This window comes from Crocuta crocuta, unplaced genomic scaffold, assembly GCF_008692635.1.
Source record: "Crocuta crocuta isolate KB4526 unplaced genomic scaffold, BGI_CrCroc_1.0 scaffold122, whole genome shotgun sequence".
NCBI classification, from domain to species: Eukaryota; Metazoa; Chordata; class Mammalia; order Carnivora; family Hyaenidae; genus Crocuta; species Crocuta crocuta.
This window is the reverse complement of record NW_027528839.1, coordinates 1,411,068-1,434,539: the sequence shown is the minus strand read 5'-3', so window position 1 is coordinate 1,434,539 and position 23,472 is coordinate 1,411,068. Positions and strand designations below refer to the sequence as shown.

Sequence of the window (23,472 nt, the reverse complement as noted above, 5' to 3'; positions counted from 1 at the left end):
CAAAAGAAGACACTCTCATCAGGCAGAGCTTTTCAGGGGCCTAAGATCAACTGTCTGTATCCAAACACAAAGGACAGAACTCTCCATGGGGAAGGTTCAGTCTTTAGTACACAGAGAGAAACCAAGCATTTCTGGCCTATCAGGTTGACAAAGTATAGCAGATGCCATCAGTGCTGGGACACTTGACTACACCCCACGGGCTTCTAACTGCCAGTATCTCCATTTCTGTGCCTAAGAACTTTTTCTGCTAAAGAACTGTTTTGGGGGGGGGCGCGGATGTGTGTGTGTGTGTGTGTGTGTGTTTTGACTACAGAAGGCCCTCTGCCCCCTTCCTTCAAGCAGCCCCACTTACCCACTTATAATGACTCTTGGAGGTAATAATTTCCTTGTTCCATCCAGGTCAGTTAGTTCTGAGGCATTTCACGCTCTTTCCCAGGGTTTCTCAACAAGAGTCAGCTCTTGTCGTCCACTGTGGTGGCTGGCGTAGTAACGCACTCTTCATCAGCTGCCTTTCCTCCTGAGTGCCACTTACCACTTCTCTTCTTATACTCTGTTACTCCAACTTGTTACATTTGGGGTCTCAGGATATGCTTCTGGGACTCAGTACAAAATTTAAAACAAAATTCAGGGGTGGCATGAGGTTTGGAACAGACTAATATAGTCTGCTCAGGTTGCCATTAACACAATACCATAAACTGGTTGTCTTAGAGAACAGAAGTTTATCTTCTCACAGTTTTGGAAGCTGGGAAGTCCAAGATCAAATGCCAGTGGGTTTGGTTGCTGGTGAGAGCTCTTCTCCTGGCTTGCAGAAGGCTGTCTTCTTGCTGTGTCCTCACATGGTGGGGAGAGAGCGAGTGAGCTCTCTGGTACCTCCTCTGACAAGGACATTAATTCTGTTAGATCAAGGCTCCACCCTTATGACCTCATTTAACCTTAATTACTTATTTACTCCAAATACAGCCACACTGAAGGGTTAGGGCCTCAACCTGTGAATTTTGGGGAGGACCATAGCCTATATTAATAAATACCTCAGTTAGTGAGTTCCAGAACTTTCTTATTTGCTCTGCCTTGGCCATTTCGAGCTCCCTAGGTTATATCTGTAAATGGTATCTCTGGTAGGCACAGGGCTGTTTTCATCGCTTTCTGGATCCATCAAAATGTGATGTCAGTCGTGTTTCCCATCATGTGGCATCAGTGGCAGAGAGGATCAGGAGTACCCATCAAGCTTAGAGTTGCAGCCGTCCTCAAAGCCTTCCATGTGCTGTCCCCCTCCTGTCCTGTTTTGGTGGTCCAGCTTATAGGTAGCAACTCAGTACGATTCATGCCAAACATTGCACTTTTCTACCAGGGCTGGACCCTAGGCCATTGACTAGGGTTCTGTTTATTTAGTGTTTCACTGTCTCCCGTGAGAGCACTGGGTTGCTCTCCTAGCCCAGAGCATGCTAAATCACCTGACACTGAGAATTTCCCTAGCTTTCCTTCTTTGGTCTGCCAGATTAGCTCTCCTGGAAAAAAACATGCTTATATTCGTCATCCTCTTCAGACACTGGGTATCAATTACTCAGATTATGGGTGCCAGGATCTGCATAGGAGGGTCTTTGCTTGCATCCCTCATTTAGACCCGATGACACTGAATACCTGCTCATTTTAATATCCACCCTATTTCATGATCCTACAACTTCCCAAACATACAGCTCTTAGAAAACAACCAAGTACTGGGAACACCCCTTCCACTCCCCTCCAGCACATCCATGACCCCACACCCAGGCTCTACTCTACCCCATCTTTTAAAAATATTTTTTGGGGGGCACCTGGGTGGCTTAGTTGGTTAAACATCTAACTTTGGCTCAGGTCATGATCTCACGGTTCATGCGTTCAAGCCCTGCATTGGGCTCTGTGCTGACAGCTCAGAGCCTGGAGCCTGCTTCAGATTCTGCATCTCCTTCTCTCTCTGTCCCTCCCCCACTTGTACTCTGTCTCTCTCTGTCAAAAATAAATAAATTAAAAAAAATTGTTTTTCATGTTTATTTATTTTTGAGAGAGACAGAGACAGAGACAGACTCAGCACAGAGCTCGACACAGGGCTTGAACTCACAAACCAATAGATCATGACCTGAGCTGAAGTCGGTTGCTCAACCAACTGAGCCACCCAAATTCCCTTTAAAAATTTTTTAATGTTTATTTTACTGTACCCCATATTCTATTCCCACTCCCACACTGGGATCTTCTACTGGTTCAGCACTTGGTGATTAAACAAAGGTGAAAGGTTAGTGGTCACATAGGCTACATCAGTATATCCGTTATGTTGCCGCATGCACATCAGTTGTTGGTTTACTCACCAATTTTTCTGCCAAGTCCCCTAAATCATCTTTTGGATAAAAAGAAGAAACAAAAGTGTCGCACTGTAAATTATATGAGGCTCAGCAGGGATCAAAAAGCAACTAGATCATCATCGTCATCATAGTTATCATCCACGTGTAATATCTTTATCAGACACAAGGCAAGAAAATATAAGGGAAGGTAAAGTCATTCAAATTTTTTATATATTAGTTTTCTAAGGCTGCCACAGCAGAATACCACAACGTCATGGCGTAAACAACAGAAGTTTGTTGTCTCAGAGTCCTGGAGGCAGTAAGTCTGAGATCAAGGTGTCATCAGACTTGTTCCTGGTAAGCCTGTCTTCCTGGCTTGCAGAGAGCCCCCTTCACGCTGTACCCTCATGTGGCCTTTCCTCTGTGTGTAGATAGAGCTCTCTGGTGTCTCTTCATCTTCTTATGGGACAACTATTGGAATAGGGCCCTACCCAATGATCCCCTTTAATCTTAATTACCTTTTTAAAGGCTCCATCTCTGAATACAGTCACATTGGGAGTTAGGCTTCAATATATGAATTTTGCAGGGGACACAATTCAGTTTGTAACACTCTGGTTTTGACCACAATTCTCTAACAAAGATCCAGCTGCCTTGGACTCCTCAGGGTGTCTGAGAGAGTGGGTCTCTGGGTTTGGATTGGGTCCTTCACTGGGGAAGAACGAGTAACCCTGACCAGCGGTGCCTTGCTTTGCATTATTATGCACCAAATGCTCAGTGTGGAGGGCCTTTTCTTCCTTCACCCTGTCAGCCATTAGCCATTTGGTGTTTGTTATCAATCTTCATGACTTCCTTCCCCCCACTTCCTGCAGGCCTGCCACACCCTGCTTCCTTCTCTTCACTGCTCTCGGCGAGTACATGCTCTGACCAGAGGGGTCCGTATTGAGTTTTAACAAGAGCCCTTCTTTTTTCACACCTCTTTGGTCACCAGTGAAGCTGGAGAACAAGTCTGCTGACAAAATAAGCACATGCCCTGATGACTCACCTTGACCCTCCCCTTCCTACAGGAAGACCTCCAGGTAGCCATCACCGAGGGGAACATGGGTTCTCTCCAGTTCCCTTTCATGTGTCTCCATGACTTGGATCACGGGCTGCAGTAGGCTGGGGAGAGAGACTCTCCCCCTTTTCTGGCTTCCCTTTTCAGACTTGCCTCCCACAGAAAGTTTCCCTGCTTTTCTAGCTCTGGGTGTTGTATGTCCTTGCCTTGAAACCCCTGTATACAAGAGGAGAGAAAGGAAGCTAACATACTTTGTGCACTCCCGCAATGGTGGGTGTTCCTCATACATCACCTTACTCATTTTTCATAGCCCATTCTATCATGAGGATCACTGGTTAGATAATGTCCTCAGGTTGCCTGAAAGCTAAGCACTTGGCTGGAATCTAAACTCAAGTCCAGACTTCATCCGAATCAGGTTATGGTCTTGAATCCTCTTTTTTCCCCATGCACCCTGAGACTGTGGAATGGTGCCAGTGGAGGACTCATGCAGGGCAGGGCATGCAAAAGCAATCTGTCAGCTGAGAAATACTCTTTTCAGAAAGTAGAAGGACTGGCAAAAAGGATCTTTTTAGCAGCCACCCTTTCCCCTGGGAATACAGCTCAGCTGAGGTTGGCTCATGAAAGGCAGATGAATCCGCATGTTATAGCTGAGGGCCAACAAATGCACAACAAGGCAGTGTTTCGGGGGGCAGGAGGGCTGGGCAGAGCCCAAGGCCCAGGGGTCAGGGCAAGTCTTTCTCTTCTGCTGCACAGCCAACAATTCCTGCCCAGCATGCTGAGAGCGCCCTCTGCTGCCCAGCATCTTAAGATGGAGCATAAAAACTTTTAAGAAATCTTGACCTGAAAGGCACCACCATATTTCTGAATTTCAAATCCAATTTGAAGGTTATTATTTAAGGAAATTAATATATTTTCTTTGAAAACTTATCGTGGGGGGCCTGGGTGGCTCAGTCAGTTAAGCGTCCGACTTCAGTTCAGGTCATGATCTCACAGTTTATGGGTTTCAGCCCCGTGCCCGGCTGTGTGCTGACAGCTAGTTCAGAGCCTGGAGCCTGTTTCAGATTCTGTGTCTCCCTCTCTCTCTGACTCTCCCCAGCTCATGCTGTCTCTCTCTCTCAGAAATAAATAAAAAACATTTAAAAAATTAAAAAAACTTATTGTGCTAAATGATATTAAAAATGTAAAAGTATTCTGCAAAGAAGATTGGAAACAACTACAGTTATTCATTCACTCTATGTTTATGTATGTATGTATGTTTATTTATGTTTTATGTAAATCATAAATATTAATTTAACAATATAAACAACATGCTCTTTAGCCTTTTGGAGGATAGCAACAGGGAGAACTGAAAAATAATGATCTAGCCATTGTTGGCTGAACTGCATTTCAAGAAATCTAACTAGAGGCACCTGGGTAGCTTAGTTGGTTAAGTGTCCAACTCTTGATTTCTGCTCAGATCATGATCTCACAGTTCCTGAGTCAAACGCCGAGTCAGGCTCTGCCCTGAGAGTGTGGAACCTGCTTGGGATTCTCTTTCTCCCTCTCTCAGTGCGTCTCCCCTGCTCATGCATGTGCTCTCTCTCTCTCTCTCTCTCTCTTTCAAAATAAATACACATTAGAAAAAAGAAATCTAGCTAAGATGAGAGATGAAAATTCAAAATTCAAGCTATCCCTTTGGAGGCTGGTTATACATGGATTCTTCATTTTACAAAAGACTTTGGTGTAGGCCTAGGCTTGGCTACCAGTTACCCTAACTGACCTCAGCAGAGTTTTGAGAGCCTGAGACTGATAGGGGTTTGTGGGATCTTTGGGCCCAGGGGGAAGTATGTCTAGTCTTGAGATTTTTCTGGGATTAGGTATATAGCCTCTAAGTTACACCTAACCTAGTTAACAAATTCTATCAATGTTGGAATCGCATATGACATAATACAATTATTTGTACGGGCAGAATTTCATTTAGTGCCTACAGCGAACACCTCCAGAGTCTCTTCATCAGAATAGACTACCATTTGAATGGAATCCTATTTCCCATGCACACACTTCTTGAAAGAATCTGAAGGGAATGGGAATGTCAAGTTAATCATTCTTTTTTTTTTTTTTTTACAAATAGTTTATTGTCAAATTCGTTTCTACATAACACCCTGTGCTCGTCCCCACAAGTGCCCTCCTCCATGCCCANTTTCCCATTCCGTTGGTTGCCTGTTAGTTTTGTGGGTTGTTTCCTTTGCTGTGCAGTCAAGTTAATCATTCTTAAGACAAACAACATTAAGGAAGTAATGAAACCTCTGTTGTGTCCCCTCCCCCATAGCACTTGTCCCTTTCTTTGCCAAAAGTGCATTCCCTCTTGGAACCCGCAAGATCATTAAATGTTTTCCTCAACTATGCTACCAGTTTCATAACCTCTGCTCTTGACACAGAAAAAGTGGAAGACTTTATACAAGTTGTTATCATAAAACGTACAAATGTAAACAAAGGTCCATGACCAACAGGTGTGTGTTAAGAAAGCAATTGTGAATTCTGCTCCCTAGTTATGAAATGGAATGTACTTGCACACAATAGATAGATACCTGGCTGGGTAAATAAAGGCCAGCAAACTGGCCCGACGGCCCTTTCTCAGTGCTTCCCGAGCACCAGCTGCCCCTCCGAGGTCTGTGACCCAGAGGCCCTTTGAATAGTGAGCTCTGCAATCCACTCTTCTAATTTTTTTAATGTATTTTTTCCTTTAAAAAAAATCTTTATTGAGATGAGATTGACCTACAAAAAGCCATACATAATTAATGTGTACAACTTAAGAGTTAAGGGACAAGTACACACCTGTGAAACCATCACCATGGTATATGCCATAAACATAGTCATCTCTTCCAAAAGTTTCCTTTTCCTTCCTTCCTTCCTTCCTTCCTTCCTTCCTTCCTTCCTTCTCTCTCTCTCTTCTTTCTGTCTGTCTGTTTGTATTTATTATTTTTGTGATAAGAACACTTGGCTTAAGACCTCCCCTCTTAGCAGGTCTGTGAGTTTATGATGATGTAGTGTTAACTCCAGGCACTGTGCTTCAAGGCAGACCTCTAGGCCCGAGCAGGAGGGGTGGAGCCGGCTCCACAGCTGTGGGCCAGGCCATTCCCATTCCACCTTGAGGACTGTGGTAATGGTAAAATTAATAATAATAATAATAATAATAATAATGACATGCAGCACTTTAGTGGGCTTCCTGAGCAGTACCTGTTTAAGTGTGGGATCTGTTTGACAAAGCCGTAGCTGACGGCTTCAGCCCAGCACTGCCTGGAAAGTTCTTGCTAAGACATAGACCCCCTACGGCTGCTGTGGTGACATCACTTTACGGTTGTGGCGGTTCTGCAGCAACTCCGTTGGAGAAGGGTTGAAGGTACTGGTAAAGCTCCCTAAGACATTTAATTCATGCCCATTTAAGAACTAAACCCACTGAATCAACTTCCCTCGTCTCTCTCTTAGGAAACATTTGTAGGGTACCTGCCAGGTGCCAGGCACACGCGAGGTGCTGGCGATTCACAGGTGAGCCAGCCGCGTGCTCTTTTTTTCCAGCAGGCACTGTGACTTAGCCTGTGCCCAGGGCTGGTGCGAGCCTTTCCAGGATTCCTCCCTGGGCTCTGGTTTGCAAGAGCTGTTCTCCCTTTGCAAGTGAATGCCACACACTTTAGACTGGAATGCTTTCTTATTTCTTTAGCACCTGATAAATAGTAAGAAAATTCTGCATAATTTTTCTTCTCTATTTTGGTTGGGAGCACAATTTGAAGCTCAAGCTCGACAAATGTAAGCAGATCATCGGGAGAGAAGAAGAAATGCAGGATAGGGGGAGAAGACCATTTTCTCTATGGCTGAAGAATAGAAATTTTTCATAGGAACAGTTTCATAATTTTCTTTAGAAATGTTTTAGACTGGAGGGGTGCTTGGGTGGCTGAGTTGGTTAAGCATCCGATTCTTGATCTCAGCTCAGGTCATGATTTCATGGTTCATGAGACTGAGCCTTGAGGCCAGTGTCCGGCTCTGTGCTGATTGTGGAGCCTGCTTAAGACTCTCTGTCTCTCTCCAGCAAACCACCCCCCCTCCCCGCTCTTTCTGCCCCTTCCCTGCTTGTGTGGTGTGCACTTTCTCTCTCTCTCTCAAATAAACTAAAAGAAGTTTTAGAATGGAAAATTTTAAACATGTAGAAAAGTAGAGAGACTAGAATAATAACCCCATGTGCCCTCTGCCCAGCTTCAACAATTATCAACTCGTGTCCTGATCTGGTTTCATGCACAGCTCCTCACCTGTATTATTTTGAAACAAATTTGATATATTATTTCATTTGTAAACATTTTAATATGCAGTTCTAATAGAGACTCCTTTAGAAAAAGTAATCACAAGATAATAATTCACCTAAATTAGCAATAATTATTTAATACAGTAACCATCTAGTCAGTTACTTAAATTTCTTTTTTTTTAATATTTTATTTATTTTTGAGAGAGAGATAGAGACAGCATGAGCAGGGGAGGATCAGAGAGAGAGGGAGGCACAGAATCTGAAACAGGCTCCAGGCTCTGAGCTAGCTGTCAGCACAGAGCCCGATGCGGGGCTGGAACCCCCTAACCGCGAGATCATGACCTGAGCCGAAGTCGGACGCTCAACCGACTGAGCCACCCAGGCACCCCAGTTACTTAAATTTCTAACTGACTCATAAGCATAAATGTGCATATTTTACAGTTTATTTGTTTGAATTAGGATCCAAATCATTGCTACTTATTGTACTCAGTAAATCTCTGAAATCTCTTTTATTCCATATATTTCCAATCATATCCCTCTGTCTTTTATGACACTTGTAATGTGTTGAAAAACTGAGGAATCCATCCCATAGGTTTTGCTGATTGAATTTCTGTGGCACTATTTTACAAGGTCCTCCATTCTCTGTTTCCTGTAAACTAGTAGTTAGATCTAGAGGGTGGGTCAGATTCAGGTTCCATTTTTATGTCAACATGTCTTCATAAGTGGTGGAATAAGTTCTGTCTTTAAAAATGGTATTTTTTATAATGCTATTGGTTTCTGAACTTGGTTGTGGCCTAGAAGATAGTGTTTCTCAAGCTTTAAATGTTCAAGTGTTAGTCAATCAATTGACCATAAGGCCTTGGCCATTCACTACACCTGCAATAGTTTCCTATTGCAGTGATGACAAATTACCACAAACTTGGAAATGTTTAAAACAGTACAAATTTACTATCTTATAGTTCTCAAGGCCAGAAATCAGAATCGGGTTTTACTTGGCTAAAATCAAACTGTCAGTGGGGCTGGATTCCTTGTAGAGGCTATAGGACAGAATCTGTTCCCTTGCTTCTTCTAGCTTTTAGAGACTGCTCATGCCCTTGGCTCATGCCCCTTCCTCCATCTTCAAAGCCAACAAGGTAGTAGCATCAGCTCTGTCTGTCTCTCTCTCTCATTCCCTTTATAAGAATCCTTGTCATAATACACTGGACTAATCCAGAAAACGTCTCTACTTAAAAATCCTTAATTTAATCACAGTTGTGAAGTTCCCTTTGTCATGTAAGGTAACATAGCCACAGGCTCTGAGGATTAGGACTGGACATCTTTTGAGAGCCATTATTCTGCCTTTCACGCCCATCTGACTAAGAATAAGAAGGAGTGGAAATGCATCAATAGATTTAAGGAGTAATCCTAACTGAAAAGAGAACAAAAGTGTGTAGAGAGTAGAACCAGTCATGATTTGGTCATAGTCTCTAGGCTTGGCCTCCATGTCGCCCATTCATAGACCTTCCAAGGACACATGAAAGACTGTGTGTGTATTTACCATTTACCACCTCTCATTTCTCCCTTGAACAGGACTGGATCTCTAACTACTGGAGGAAAAACCAGAGCTCGACACAGACGGGTAAAAAAGATTTCATTTAGAAAAGCTATTTCAGCAAGAGAAAGACTGACCACAAGGGTGAGTAGAGGTTAACAGCTAAGGGACAGAGTTGGGGGGTCAGTGGATGGAAAATTACTAGGAGGAAACATTAGGGATGAGGGAGTTGGGATTCTGGCTAAACAGACAAGCAGGATTCTTGCTAAAGTGGAACAATGCAGAGATGAACATAGAAGCTCAAAAGAAAGGGCCTGGTTGAGAAAAGAGTTCAGGGGCACCTGAGCAGAGTTTTGTCAAGGAGAGAATTTGTCCCTGCCCCACGCCCTTTTCTGCCTGGTTGCACCACCACAGGCCCTTCAAACTTAATGTATCTCAACCAGAGTCACTGACTTCCCTTCCAAACTTGCTCCTTTTTTCCTCTTCACTAGTTGTATTAATGATACTACGTCCTAGAGCCCAGATTTAAACCTCTTCCTTGATCTCATCTCACACAATTGTTTGCTAAGTCTGAGGGATTCCATTTCCGTGAGAGTTCTAAAATTTATCCTTTCTTCCCTGTTCTCACCACCATTCTCTTATTTCAGGCCTTCAGATTCTTTTCTTGGGTTATGAAATAGTCTTCTTAAATTACCCCCGAACCTGTCTCTATGGCCCCAGTTTCTCCTCCTCCCGGTTTGTCCATCAGTGATAATAATGGCCATTCTTTTGGAGCATGCTCTTTCTCTAATCTCATTATCCTTACAACCCTTCCGTGAGCAGAGTTGAGCCAAGGTACAGGCCAGAGGGGAAGAAGTTCAAAGTTGCAACCAGTAAGAGGTGCCAAGACATCATTAGAAATGGAATGGAACAGAAACTCCTGGTGGAGGGTCAGTACCCAGTTGAAAGAAAGAAGAAGACTGAGCTCAACTACAGAGTAATGTTTGGCTGGGTGGGACAGTAGAGGAGAGGCAAAGGTCTCTGCCTGAATTAGCACTCAGCCTCTCCTTAAAAAAAAAGTTGAATCAATAAAGAATCTCTGATAGAAGGGACAATACATTATTGCACACCTGCGGACCCACCTGTCTAGTCCCATTTTACAGATAAGGCCACTGAGGTTCAGAAGATTTCAGTAATTTGCCGAATTTCACATAGACTGTAAATGCAGAGCTGGAATTTATCTTAGGACTCTAAAATTCCATGTTCATTCCACCCGACGATCTGGCTTTACCTGTGTTTGCAACTTAATTTCCCACTCTTTGCTTTCTGTCTCCAATGTTGCAGTAAAACCAAACTCCTCACTCCTCTTTGCTGGACCTTGAGTTTTTCCACCATTATGTCTTTTTGTATGTGGTTTCCTTTGCCTCCCAGAATGGCCTAGAGTCCACCTTTATCTTTGCAAAGACTATCCACCTCACAAGCGTCTAGGAAACTGTCACAAAGACTCCCACCTGGAAGTGCTGGGTTTTCCCAAGGACTCACAGCAGCCTATATCTTGTTTATGGCTGTTTCTACTCTTTACATTTTATTACAGATATTTGTGTACGGGTCATCCTCTTAGTGAACATGTTGTCTGTGAGGGCAGGTCTGTGCTTAATTCATCTTTGTGTCCCCCATAGAGTCTTGCCAATTGGAAGCACTCAAGAAGTATGTACAGCCTACAGGAGCAAGTACAGAGATACTTCAACCGGAATTGTGTATTTCTAATTATCAGGGATTTGGCAAGACATAATATTGAAGCCAGAGACATGGAAGGTGGGTGTAGTTTTGTTTTTCTTTGATTCTGTGCCTTTGTACAAATAGTGTCTTCTCTCCTTCCTGTATCACATGGCTTTTGTCAATTCATAGCTACCCCTTTCTTCAAGATCTGGCTCAAAGCCTAGACTTTCCAACAGGAGTTCTCTCCAGAGTCCAGGCCACTGTCGTCACTTTTTGCCCACACAGATTTATAATTGCTAAGCAATCAAATCATTGATCATCATTGTCAGTCATCGACTGTTGCTGAATACTTGGTAAGTGAATGGCTGTGCCATGTGCTGCAAGATCACAGATAGCTTTACAGGGAGTTGGATCCAAGCAGGGTCTTGAAGGCTGTGTTTTAGTTAAAGAGGTGGAAAGGAAGGAGAAATAAAATTGAGTGTGATATTGAAAGGTTCAATTCCTACTCTTCCTGTTAGTGGCAGTCTTGAGAAAAACCATTTATTCTCATCAGGGATCAGTTTCCTCTTATGTAAGGTGGGGCTAATAAAATTAATGTGAGGATGGTTATGAGAATTAATGTGGAAGTCCCAGGGACTGGTTAGGGCTTTTTTGGTTGCAAGTGATATTAATGCAGTTAATTAAGATGTGACATGTAATAACATTTTCCGTGGTTAGTATGTGGCACTGAAAACCTGTCAGTTTATGATGTGGATGCACTCTTTTCTCCATGTCACCAAATCTCTCATCTTATGGTATCTACTTTGCTGAAGATGGGAGAAGTCGTCCATTTGGGCTTCTTTCTGCAGGGGACTATAATTGGCTGTCTGTCTTGCTAGTTGCTACAGATTGCTCAGTAATTGGCTGGCTTCCCAAGGGAGAGGGGAACTGAATTGTTTCCACCTCCCCTGCACACATTTCACTGTTTTAAGTCTGTGCCTTTACTTAGTGTTGACGCTTCTACTTGGAATGTGTAAAGGGCAGCTCTAGAGGTGTTACTTTAGGAAGTTACCTTGACCCCTCTTTGACCACTTTGAGTGTCCCAGATGCCCCTTGCCTGTTGGCATCACTCTCTCCTTGTAGAATCATCACACAGTGCTATTAAGACCTGCCTCTCTCACCAGACTCCCCAGCATATAGTACTCGTTTATCACATAACTATTAAATGAATGAGTGGGATTCTTCCATTCTCTCCAAACCTATCTTTTTTCCCCCCACTCTGGGCACCACCATTTCTTGTCTATTTTTCTGTATTGTTTATGGCTTATTAGTTGTGAAACCACTTCCTGACCTGGCCATCAATACTGTCCCTGAGTTTTAAAATTAATGGCAACATTAGCTCACATCTACTGAGCACTTACTCTTTGCCTGGCATTGTTTCAAGCACTTCACATGAATATATTCCTTTAAACATTGTTTGTTGCCGAATTCTTCTGGTGGAGGTTAGCCTTGACCTTGTGGATGGAATCATACTATACCACTATAGTCCCACCGTATCACAATAAATGCTGCAATGAGACAAGCTGGCTAGATCTACTCTCATTCAAATATTGGAAGCCATGGCTACTTCAAGCAACAATAACAAAAGGCTATCCTTATAGTGCAGTGATACTACAGGTTTTTTCCTCTTTATATTTGGCTTTAAATTACTATATTATGTTTCAAGTAATGTAAGCCAGAAGGACAAGTTGGGATGGGCTGTTGTATTTGAATTTCAGTTTACAGACATAAGCTTGAGGGAGTTACAGAAATGTGAGTATCAACATGAAAAACATGAGGGAGATTTTCATTCTTTTTTCAAAAGAGGTAAGCAAGCAAGAAAGATAGATTTGGGAAAATTAGTCATGAAAACTCACCTTTCAGCGAATCCTTCTTGGCTGGGAAAGAAAGCTTTTCTTCTAGTGGGCTAGGAAGGGTGGTGGGGTTATTTTACCAGAAGGAAGCAGCTGGCAAATGAAGAGGACTCTCTGGACAAATAAGGGGCAATGTAATATGGAAGAGGTGGGGTTCAGTGAGTTCAGAGCTTGGTGATACTGCCTACCAGGTGTTAGCTTCTGTCAAGTTACTTATCTTTCTGAAGGCTCAGTTTTCTTATCCATAAGATAAGGGTCAGCTTACCAATTTTACCAAATAGAAATATAGGCTGCCTAGTTGAATTTGAATTTCAGATAAGCAGCAATTATTAGTATAAAATGTGTCTCATGAAATATTTGTGCCCCAAGCAGTAAGTATGTCTTTAGTATTGCATAGGACATATTTACATCAAACTATTATTCATTGTTTATCGGATTCAAATTTAAGTGGTCTTTGGGTTCCTGGATTCAATCCTGACATGTACATGGAGGCCTGGGGTATCTCCAAGCAAGTCTCTGGACACCAGCTGGGTATCCTACAATTCAACTCAATTCTGACACTGTCTACCCAGAGATGGCATCAGATTTTCAGGTTGAAGGCTCAGTCCCACAAGATTGTTCCCAGCATCCCTCACTTCAGATACTAGTCGCAAGTGCTTCTGACTGGCTATAAATCAGAAAAGTTCCTATGAGCCCTTCTTGGGGTTTGATTAATTTGCTAGAGCAGCTCAAAGAACTCAGAAAACAATTTACTTACTGGATTACCAGTTTATCATAAAAGGAAATGAAAAAGGATACAGATGAACATCCAGGTGAAAAATACACAGGATGAGGCAAGAGGAAAAGGCGCTGACCTTCTCTTCCCTCTCCAGCATGCCACTTTCCCACAGCACCAAACATGTGTTCACTGACCTGGAGGTTCCCCATACCCAATCCTTTTGGGTTTTTATGGAGGTTTCCTGACTTAGACAAAATTGATTAAGACATTGCCTGCCGGGAGCTGAACCGGCCTCTCTGGATGGCAATCACGACAAGGAAGTGACAATATTTGCAGCTCCTCCCATGAGAAATGAAAACTGGTATCTCCTTCTACTACTACTGGCTCATGTTGGATATAAGCCTGCTGGTATTGACCAGGCCTCCCAATATTCCATATGAGACCCATATTCTGAATACAGATACCTCATAAGGAAAAGCATATTCCTGCCTTTACAAAAGAGACTTTAGATGAAAGCTCTATGGGCGATTGTCAAAAGGCTCTTCCTATGGGCCTTGCAGATCCAAGACTTAGATAATAAAGGGGGTTAAGAACACAAGAGTTACTATTGAGCCTGGTCCCATATCAGAAGAGCCTAATTAATAGTTAAGGTACAGATGAGTAGCGAACATAACTTACTAATTGGTGATGTATGGCAGTCCCTTCCTCAAGGCCTACACTCCACAAACACCCTCCCTTACACTGGCAGCTGGGATGAGGATAGATAAGAGTAGCTAAAACATAAACCCAGGTGCAAAGATGGACACATTTAGGGCCCCCATGATGGTTTCCACACGCAAACCAATTCAGAAACATTCATCCCTTGAGAGCCAGATAGAATGACTCCTAGCTTATCTATATACAACGTAACCTATATATTATCCTGTTTTTCACTAAGAGCATCCTGTTAATTCCTTGGTTGTAAATTCACTATGACTGGGATAATTCTGCAGAATATCAAAAACTTGTTATCGCAAAAGGCCTCCCATTGTAGAAATTCCTTTCGCTGACTTCATGTTGTTGCTGAACCTTTAAATAGAGACACAAAAACCGACAGGACAGAGATGCCTGCCTGGTGATCAGAAAGAATCTCCGGGCTCTCTCATTCTCTTTCACCGACACCGTCCATCCTTCAGGGACCCCTGGACCTGTCGGAGCCGGCGCGGCCTCCGACAATTGCCTATTGGCAATCAATTCAAACCTGTGGCCCCTCTTCCCAGTGCTAGCCCTCCAATCACAGGGAGCTAGCCCTCCCATCCTTAGGAGCAGTCCGAAAATCACCTCATTCACATAACAGAAGACACCTTTCTCACTCTCCACACTTAGGAAATTCCAACGGTTTGGGGAACTATAAGCCAGGATATAAAGACCCAGTATATATCGCTTGATATAAATCACAATGTCACCACTGGGCATCCTATATTTTATCTGCCAACCTATATCACACCGTCAGTAGGGTGTGATACAAATGATTATCTTGTAAGAGTGTTGTAAGGATAAAATAATACCATATTTAAGTTTTACAACAGTAACTGGTACATAGTCAAACGCTGAACGAATGGATATTATTAGTATGACACTTAATAATGGTCTTTATTTTTAAATTTTAGCTTTCTTGAGGTATAACTGATAAATAAAATGATAAAATATTTAAAATGTACACTGTGGTGAATTGATATATGTGTGCATTGTGAAAGGTCTCCCTCATCTAGTTAATTAACATGTCTAACATCTCACATATTTATTTATTTATTTATTTATTTATTTAATTTTTTTTTTCTAGGAGAGAGAGAGAGAGACAGCGTGAGCAGGGGAGGGTCAGAGAGAGAGGGAGTCACAGATTGAAACAGGCTCCAGGCTCTGAGCTGGCAGTCAGCACAGAGCCCGACGCGGGGCTCGAACCCACGAACCGCGAGACCATGACCGAAGCGAAAGTCGGACGCTTAACTGACTAAGCCACCCAGGCGCCCCTATTTTTTTCTTTCTTTGAGAACATTTAAGTTCTACTTTCTTTGGAAACTTCAGTTATACAACAGTGTTATCAACTATAGTCACCATGTTTTACAATAACTCCTCAGACCTTATTCATCTTATAACTGAAAGTTTGTACTCATTTACCAACCCCTCCCTATTTCTCCCACCCCTAGTCCCTGACAATCACTTTCTATTCTCTGTTTCTATGATTTGATTTTGTTTGTTTTTAAGATTCTGCATATTAGTGATATCGGCAGTATTTGTCTTTCTCTGTCTCGCTTATTTCACTTAGCATTTATATGCCCTCAAGATCCATCCACGTCATTGCAAATGATTCTTTTTTATGGCTAGATAACGTTCCATTGCATATGTACACCACATCTTATTTATGCATCCATCCATTGATGGATACTTAGTTTGTTTCCATTAGTTTTGTCGTGAATAAGGCTGCCATAACAGGGGAGTGCAAATATTTTGGTCTCCCGTTTCCATTTCCTTTGGATATATTCCAGAAGTGGGATTGCTGGATCATATGATAGTTCTGGTTTTAATTTTCAGAGCAACTTCCATATTTTTTCCCTAGTGCCTGTGCCAATTTACATTCCCACAAGGGTTTCCTTTCTTCATATCCTCACCAACAGTCGTTACTTCTTGTTTTTTTGATGATAACCATTCTAACAGGTGTGAGGTAATACCTCACTGTGGTTTTAATTTGCATTTCGTTGATGATTAGTGATGTTGAGCACCTTTTCTTGAACTTTTGGCCATTTTGTATGTCTTCTTTAGAAGCATGCCTAATTAGGTCATCTGCCATTTTTAAATTGAAATTTTTTCTCCTATGGAGTTGTATGATTTGTTTATATATTTTGGATGTTAACCCCTTATCAGATATATGACTTGCAAAAATTTTATCCCATTTCAAAACTTTTCCTTTTGTTGATGGTTTCCTTTGCTGTGCAGAAGCTTCTTAGTTTGATGTAGTCCCACTTGTTTGATTTTGCTTTTGTTGTATTTGATTTTGGTGTCAAATTAAAAAAATCATTGCCAAGACCAAGGCCAAGGAGCTTACCCTTAAGCTTTCTTCCTACCTATAAAGCTACCCTGAAGCTTTACAGTTTCAGGTCTTACATTCAGGTCTGTAATCCATTTTGAGTTAGATTTTGTGTAAGAAAGTGGTCCAGTTTCATTATTTTTGCATGTAGCTGTCCAGTTTTCCCACCACCACTTACTGAAGAGACTGTCCTTTCTCCATTGCATATTCTTAGCTCTGCTGCCATAACAGATAGATGCATAGGTATATTTCTGAGATCTCTATTCTGACCCATTGATCTATGTGCCTATTTTATACCTATACTGCACTCTTTTGATTACTATAGCTTTGTAGTATATATTGAAACTGGGAAGTGTGATGTCTTCAGCTTTGTTCTTTCTCAAGATTGCTCTGGCTATTCTGGGTCTTTTGTGATTTCATACACACTAGGTTTTTTTTCTGCGAAAAATGTTATTGGAATTTTGATACACATTGCATTGGATCTGTACATCATATTGGGTAGTGTGGACATTTTAACAATATTAATTCTTCCAATCCATGAGCACAGAACATTTTTTTCCCATTTATTAGTGTCTTTTTCAGTTTCTTTCATCAACCTCATAGTTTTCAGTGTACAGATCTTTCACCACCTTGGTTAAATGTATTATTGGTTTTTTTTTTTAATGTTTTATTTATTTCTAGGCGAGAGAGAGAGCAGCGTGAGCAGGGGAGGGTCAGAGAGAGAGGGAGTCACAGACTGAAACTCCAGGCTCCAGGCTCTGAGCTGGCAGTCAGCACAGAGCCCGACGCGGGGCTCGAACCCACGAACTGCGAGATCATGACCTAGCGAAAGTCAGACGCTTAACCTACGAAGCCACCCAGGCGCCCCTTGGGTGTTTGGTTTGGTTTGGTTTGGTTTGGTACAATTGTAAATGCCATTGTTTTCTTACTTTTTCCTTCTGAGCATTTGTTAATAATGTATAGAAACACAACTAATTTTACATATTTATTTTGTATTCTGCAACTTTGCTGGATTCATTTATTAGTTCTTACAGATTTTTGGTGAATTCTTTAGGGATTTCGATATATAATCTCATGTAATCTGCAAATAGTAGAGTTTGGGTTCTTTCCTTCCAATTTGGGCGCATTTTATTTTTTTCTTGCCTGATTGTTCTGGCTAGAACTTCCAGTGCTATGTTGAATAAAAGTGGTGAGAGTGGGTAACCTTGCTTTGTTCCTGATTTTAGAGAAAAATCTTTCAGCTTTTCAGTATTGAATATGATCTGTCCATTGTTGGAAGTGGGGATATTAGAGTCACTACTATTATTGTGTTGCTCTCTGTTTCTCCCTTCAGGGCTTTCAGTATTTGCTTTAAATATTTAGGTACTTTTCAGTTGGGTACATAAATATTTACAAATGTTATATCATCTTGGGATTGATTCCTTTATCTTTATGTAATGACTCTGTTTTCTCTTATTAAAGTCTTTGTCTTAAAGTCTATTTTGTATGATAGAAGTATAGCCACCCCTGCTTTCTTTTCGTGTCCGTTTGCATAGAATGAATATCTTTTTCCATTCTTTTACCTTTTCCCATTCTTTTCACCTTCAATCTCTGTGTGTGTCCTTAAAGCCAGAACCCTTTCTATGTAGCTTTAGTCCATTTACATTTAAAATAATTATTGATAAGTATGAATTTCTATTGTAAGTCAATTATACATTGACAAATTTGTAATTGTTTTCTGGCTTTCCAGTTCCTTTGTTTATTTCTTCTTCTCATGTTCTTTTTTGTGATTTGGTCATTTTCTCTAGTGGAATGCTTCATTTCCTTTCTCTGTATCTCTTGTGTATCTACTATAGAATTTGCTTTGTGGTACCATGAGGCCTACATAAAATAGCTTATTTTTAAACAGTCTATTTTAAGCTGATAACAACTTAACTTCAAATGCACACTAAAAATCTACATTTTGGGGCACCTGGGTGGCTTAGTCAGTAGAGCATCCAACTTTTGATCTCAGGGTGTGAGTTCAAGCCATGCAATGGGCTCCACACTGGGTGTGGAGCCCACTTTAAAAAATCCACATTAAAAAAATTTTTTTAGTGTTTACTTTTGAGAAGGAGAGAGACAAGGCATGAGCTGAGGAGGGGCAGAGAGAGAGGGAGGGAGACACAGAATCCAAAGCAGGCTCCAGGCTTTGAATTGTGAGCACAGAGCCCAATGTGGGGCTCAAACCCATGAACCATGAGATCATGACCTGAGCCAAAATCTGATGCCTAACTGACTAAGCCACCCAGGCACCCCCCAAAAATCTACATTTTTACTTTCTCTTACACATTTTATGCTTTTGATCTCAATGTATATCTTTTAATCTTGCTTATCAATTAATAAAGTATTATAGTTATAGCTATTTTTACTGTTTTTGTCTGCTAATCTTCATATTAAAGTTATAAATGATCTACTCATTACCATTACAATCCTAGAATATTCTGAATTTAACTATATATTTACCCTTAACATTGAGATTTATACTTTCATATGTTTTCCTGTTACTAATTAGCATCCTTTTGTTTCAGCCTGAGGAAGTCCCCTTAACATTTCTTGGAAGTCCAGTCTAATGGTGATGAACTCCTTCAGCTTTTGCTTAATCTGAAAAATTCTTTATCTCTCCTTCAATTCTGAAGCACAACTTTGCTGAATAGAATACGCTTGGTCGGCAGTTTTTGTTGATCAGCACTTTGAGTGTATTATGCTAGTCCCTTCTGGCCTGCCAAGTTTTTGCTGAAGAATCTGCTAGTCATCTTATGGGGTTTCCCTGGTACATAACAAGTTGTTTTTCTCTTGCTGCTTTTAAGATTCTCTCCTTTTCATTAACTTTTGGCAATTTAAGTATGACATGTCTCAGCATGTGGGTCTATTTGGATTCATCTTCTTTGGAACTTTTTGGGTTTCCTGGATCTGGATGTCTCTTTCCCTAAAGATCCAGAAAACCCATAGGGAAGTATTCAGCCATTATTTATTTGAATAAGTCTTCTACCCTGCCCCACATCCTTAACCCTATCCTCCTAACCCCCATATTTTTCCTTCTGGGACCTCTATAATGTATATATTGGTCTGCTTTACAATGTCCCATAAGTCCTTAAGCTATCTTACCTTTTAAATTATTTTTTCTTTCTGCTCCTTTGGATGAATTCTACTGCCTTGTTCTTGAGTTCACTCATCCTTCTTCTTTCCACCTGATCTAGTCTGCTGTCGAACCCCTCGATTGAATATTTCAATTCAGTTATTATATTTCTCAGCTCTGTGATTTCTTTTTTTAAGTCTTAAAGTTTTATTTATTTTGAGAAAGATAGAGCAGGAAAGGAGAGAATCTCAAGCAGGCTCCACACTGTTAGCACAGAGCTAGACGTGGGGCTTGAAATCATGAACGATGAGATCATGACCTGAGCTGAAATCAAGAGTCAGACGCTTAACTGACTGAACCACCAGATGCCCCTCAACTCTGTGATTTCTGTTTAGTACTTTAAAAATATATAATCTATCTCTTTGTTGAAATTCTCACTTGGTTCATGTTCTTGTGACCTTGGTGAGAAACTTTATGACTATTATTTTGAACTCTCTATCCAGTAAATCACTTATCTTTGCTTCATTAAGGTCTATTTCTTGATTGTTTTCTTGTTCTTTTGCTTGGAACATAGTCTTCTGTTTCTTAATTTTCTTTCACTCTCTGTGTTGGTTTCTGTGCATAAAACAGATAAACCAGCCACCCCTCCCAGTGTTGATGGAGTGGTCTTGTGTAGAAGATGAAATAAAAAAAAATTATTATTATGTTTTATCTGAGAGAGAGAGAGCGAGCAAGTGCATGAACAGAGTGGGGAAGGGCAGAGGGAGAGGAAGAGAGAATCTTAAGCAGGTTCCATGCCCCGTGTGGAGCCTGACACAGGGCTCAATCCCACAACTGCTGAAATCATGAGTCAGATGCTCAACCAACTGAGCCACCCATGTGCCTCTTGTAGAAGATGACCTTTGTCATTCATCCTGATCCAGGCTCTTGGTTGTCTTTCAAACCTTTGTGATTGTCTTAGCCACCTTCTTTGTTCTTATTGGGTCCCAGTAGTTGAAGGTGTGCCCGTCATGTGGGTATTTTCTTGTTCACCCAATGTGTAAGAGTCACTCAGCTAGTTTCTAGATTTCTTTCAGAGGAATTGCTCCAACTTTAGCTGTAGATTTGGTGTGCCTGTGGGAGAAGGTGAGTTCAAGAACCTCCTGTGTCACCATCTTGGATCAGAACTCCTTCAAGGTCCTTCTCTCATTCCAGTTCCTCCTTGAAAGCCTTTCCTGAATGCACCAGACCTTGGCAGCATCGTGCACTTTAATTTCATTCTATTGTGCTGAGTATACTGCTTTTGAAGTAAGGTGCTTAAGAAAGATTTGCCCCTTCAGCAGAGGTATAGTCAGCAAGGCACACCAGCACCCCTAAAGGTCTTTCAGTGGAAATTTGCCCTACAGATAGTCCTTGGTGAAAAGTTTCTTACTGTAATTTAGGGGAAGGTGAATTATAATCAAGGATTTAGAATTACATAATGATAATTGGGAGGAAGGAGGAAAATTAGTAAATTATGTCATTTAATACTTGGGAGATTTTCCTTAAAAGTGTGTTCTGTAGGTTACTGGTAATATATGTATTCAATGACACTTGGTAAAGATGTAAGACAGACTATATTCAGGACCATTGCAATAGGTAAAGGGACTATTGCTATGGGGTTTTACAGGGGAAGAGAGATTGGGATAATTTCCAAATATAGCATGAACAGGGAGGAATTTAAAGCCAAGGAGCTGAGTGGGGTTTAGTGGATGGAGAACTACCAAGAAGACACATCATGGATAAGGGGGGTTCTGGCTAAACTGACCTAACAGTATTCTTGCTGAAGGCAGGCCAGGGTGAGCAGACATAACCTTGGGCGTACTGGAGGATGTGTACCCTGATCAGATATTGATGGTGATCAGATATTGAGAAGGGCGGGGGTGGGGGGGGAGGGCTATGGCTAAACTGACTTAGCAGGGTTCTTGCTAAAACTAGATTTTACAGGGTTTACAGATGGGCCTCAGAGAAGGCTTGGGAGCCTGACTAAAGGTTGGTCACAGACTCTTTGTTGGCATCATTTAAAAATTATATTTAGTTTATGCTAGTCAAGTTGATCTGTTTGTGGTTTTAGATGTTTATTTTCGTTGTTTTGTTTTTAAACAGAGGGTAAGTATATTTAGCTTTATCTTATGGAAATTATGTGGTCGTGTGCAAACTGCTGGTAGGCTCTTCTTTCAAGGAAAAAGGATTTTAGTGTCCTCTGGTGGCCATGTCTTCTTACTACAATGTTCCCAAGAGCAGCCTCTGAGGAAAGTCAGCATTTGAACTTGGCCAAATACTGACAGCACTAAGGATGTGTCATGACAACAAGAGACACGAACAACTCTACTCTTTCCCTCAGCCCCCTCTTTCCCAAGGCTTGAGGTTAAGAATTAGCAGCTTGCCAAGAGAGGGGCAGAGTGAAAATGCTGAACTCCATACCCTTCCCCTTGCTACTGAGAATTTCCAAGCCTGAAGTGAAAAGCCAGAGAAGAAAGCTTTGTGTTGAGTGGCGTACTGATTATTACATTGGATTGGTCTTTTAAAGACCAAGACAAAGAGCCTCTTTATTTCATGTCTAGCAGTGGCTAGAAAAATCCATGGTGTTGTTCAGCTTTCATCTGAAAGGCAGGGAAAGTGCATATCCAGATGGTGACATTGAAGGGACAAAGAAAAAAGAAAAATTTGTGGGTTTCACTTGCATCCTGTTATGTGCAGCTCATTCAATAAACACGTTTCAAATGCATACATGTATTGTAAGGAAAAAAAAATTAGTGGGAAAGGAAGCACACTGTTACTGCCAAACAACCGGCAAACCAAATTACATGTGGATTCTGGCTTCTCATGTCACTCATGAATAAATCAGGTCAAAATCAGGGGAGGCATGAGCCCAGGGTAAAGTTATCAGTAGAGTCTGCTCCAGGATTCATTGTAAATTCATTTAAAAAAAAGTCTGAAAAAATTCTCAAGTCCATTATAGCTGAGCAGGAGCAAAGTCTAGGCTTGGTCTACTGACCATGACCCAGCCATGGCAAGAAGAGCTGTTTCTTTTGGATCTCTCTTCCTCTCCCCCATGGGTCTTTTGCAGGCGCTGCAGAGAGGCATGGAGGCTGGTTGGATCAGTAGATCTTCCTCAGCCTTCACCCTTCTTTCCATTCTATGAACCCTCTGTTTTCTGCCTCTGTTCCTCCAGATAATGCCTACCCTTTGAATACTGCCTGGCCATCTTCCCCTGTGTTCACACCCGTTGACTCAGTGAGTCTTTTCTGCTTCCCAGGGAGGCATTATATCTCCATTTGCATGGGAATGGTCCCCTAGAGCAGGAGCTGACTTGCCCAAGGCCATCACACACCTGTAAGTGACAGGGCCAGAGTGAGACTTCAAGCCCTGGGCTCTCTCCATTATATTTACTGCCCCTAGCATCTCTGCCGTCTTTTTCTGGCTTTCCGTTTTGGACTATGACCATTTTTTGAATTTTTTTTTCTTTTTTTTTTTAGTGTGAAAGTTTTCAAGACGCCCACGAGTGGAAAATGTACTCCCCCCAGCCAAATCAAACTCCGCCAGATTCCTTACAGCTGTGTGCCGTTGAAATGACTAATGAAAGCACCTTCTGCTGCTGGTGGAACTTTCACATAGGGCACTGCTTGCCAGGACCCGACCCCACGTATTTACATACTGGATGTCACCCCAAAAGCCCCCCGACCAGGGGATTTCCGGGATGTAATAAGAACGTCACTCTGGGCCTTGGAAGGCGCACTGTCTGAGCGCTTGTCCCGCAGGGAAGGAGGGTAGCATTTCGGACTGCAGCTGGCTCTTCTCCTGGGGAGATGTGC

The 23,472-nt window shown here is 41.8% G+C and overlaps 1 protein-coding gene across 1 annotated transcript in view; it reads left to right on the top strand.

Moving 5' to 3' along the window:
* The window catches only part of LOC144224914 (uncharacterized), a 31,519-nt gene extending 8,286 nt beyond the window's left edge, over positions 1-23,233 (top strand). Inside the window, exons 2-4 of the mRNA XM_077755996.1 lie at positions 9,209-9,314; positions 10,829-10,964; positions 23,137-23,233. Of these exons, the coding sequence (XP_077612122.1) occupies positions 9,209-9,314; positions 10,829-10,964; positions 23,137-23,141 (247 nt within the window). The 3' untranslated portion in view covers positions 23,142-23,233. The remainder of the gene's footprint in view (positions 1-9,208; positions 9,315-10,828; positions 10,965-23,136) is intronic.
* The last annotated feature ends 239 nt before the right edge of the window (positions 23,234-23,472 follow it).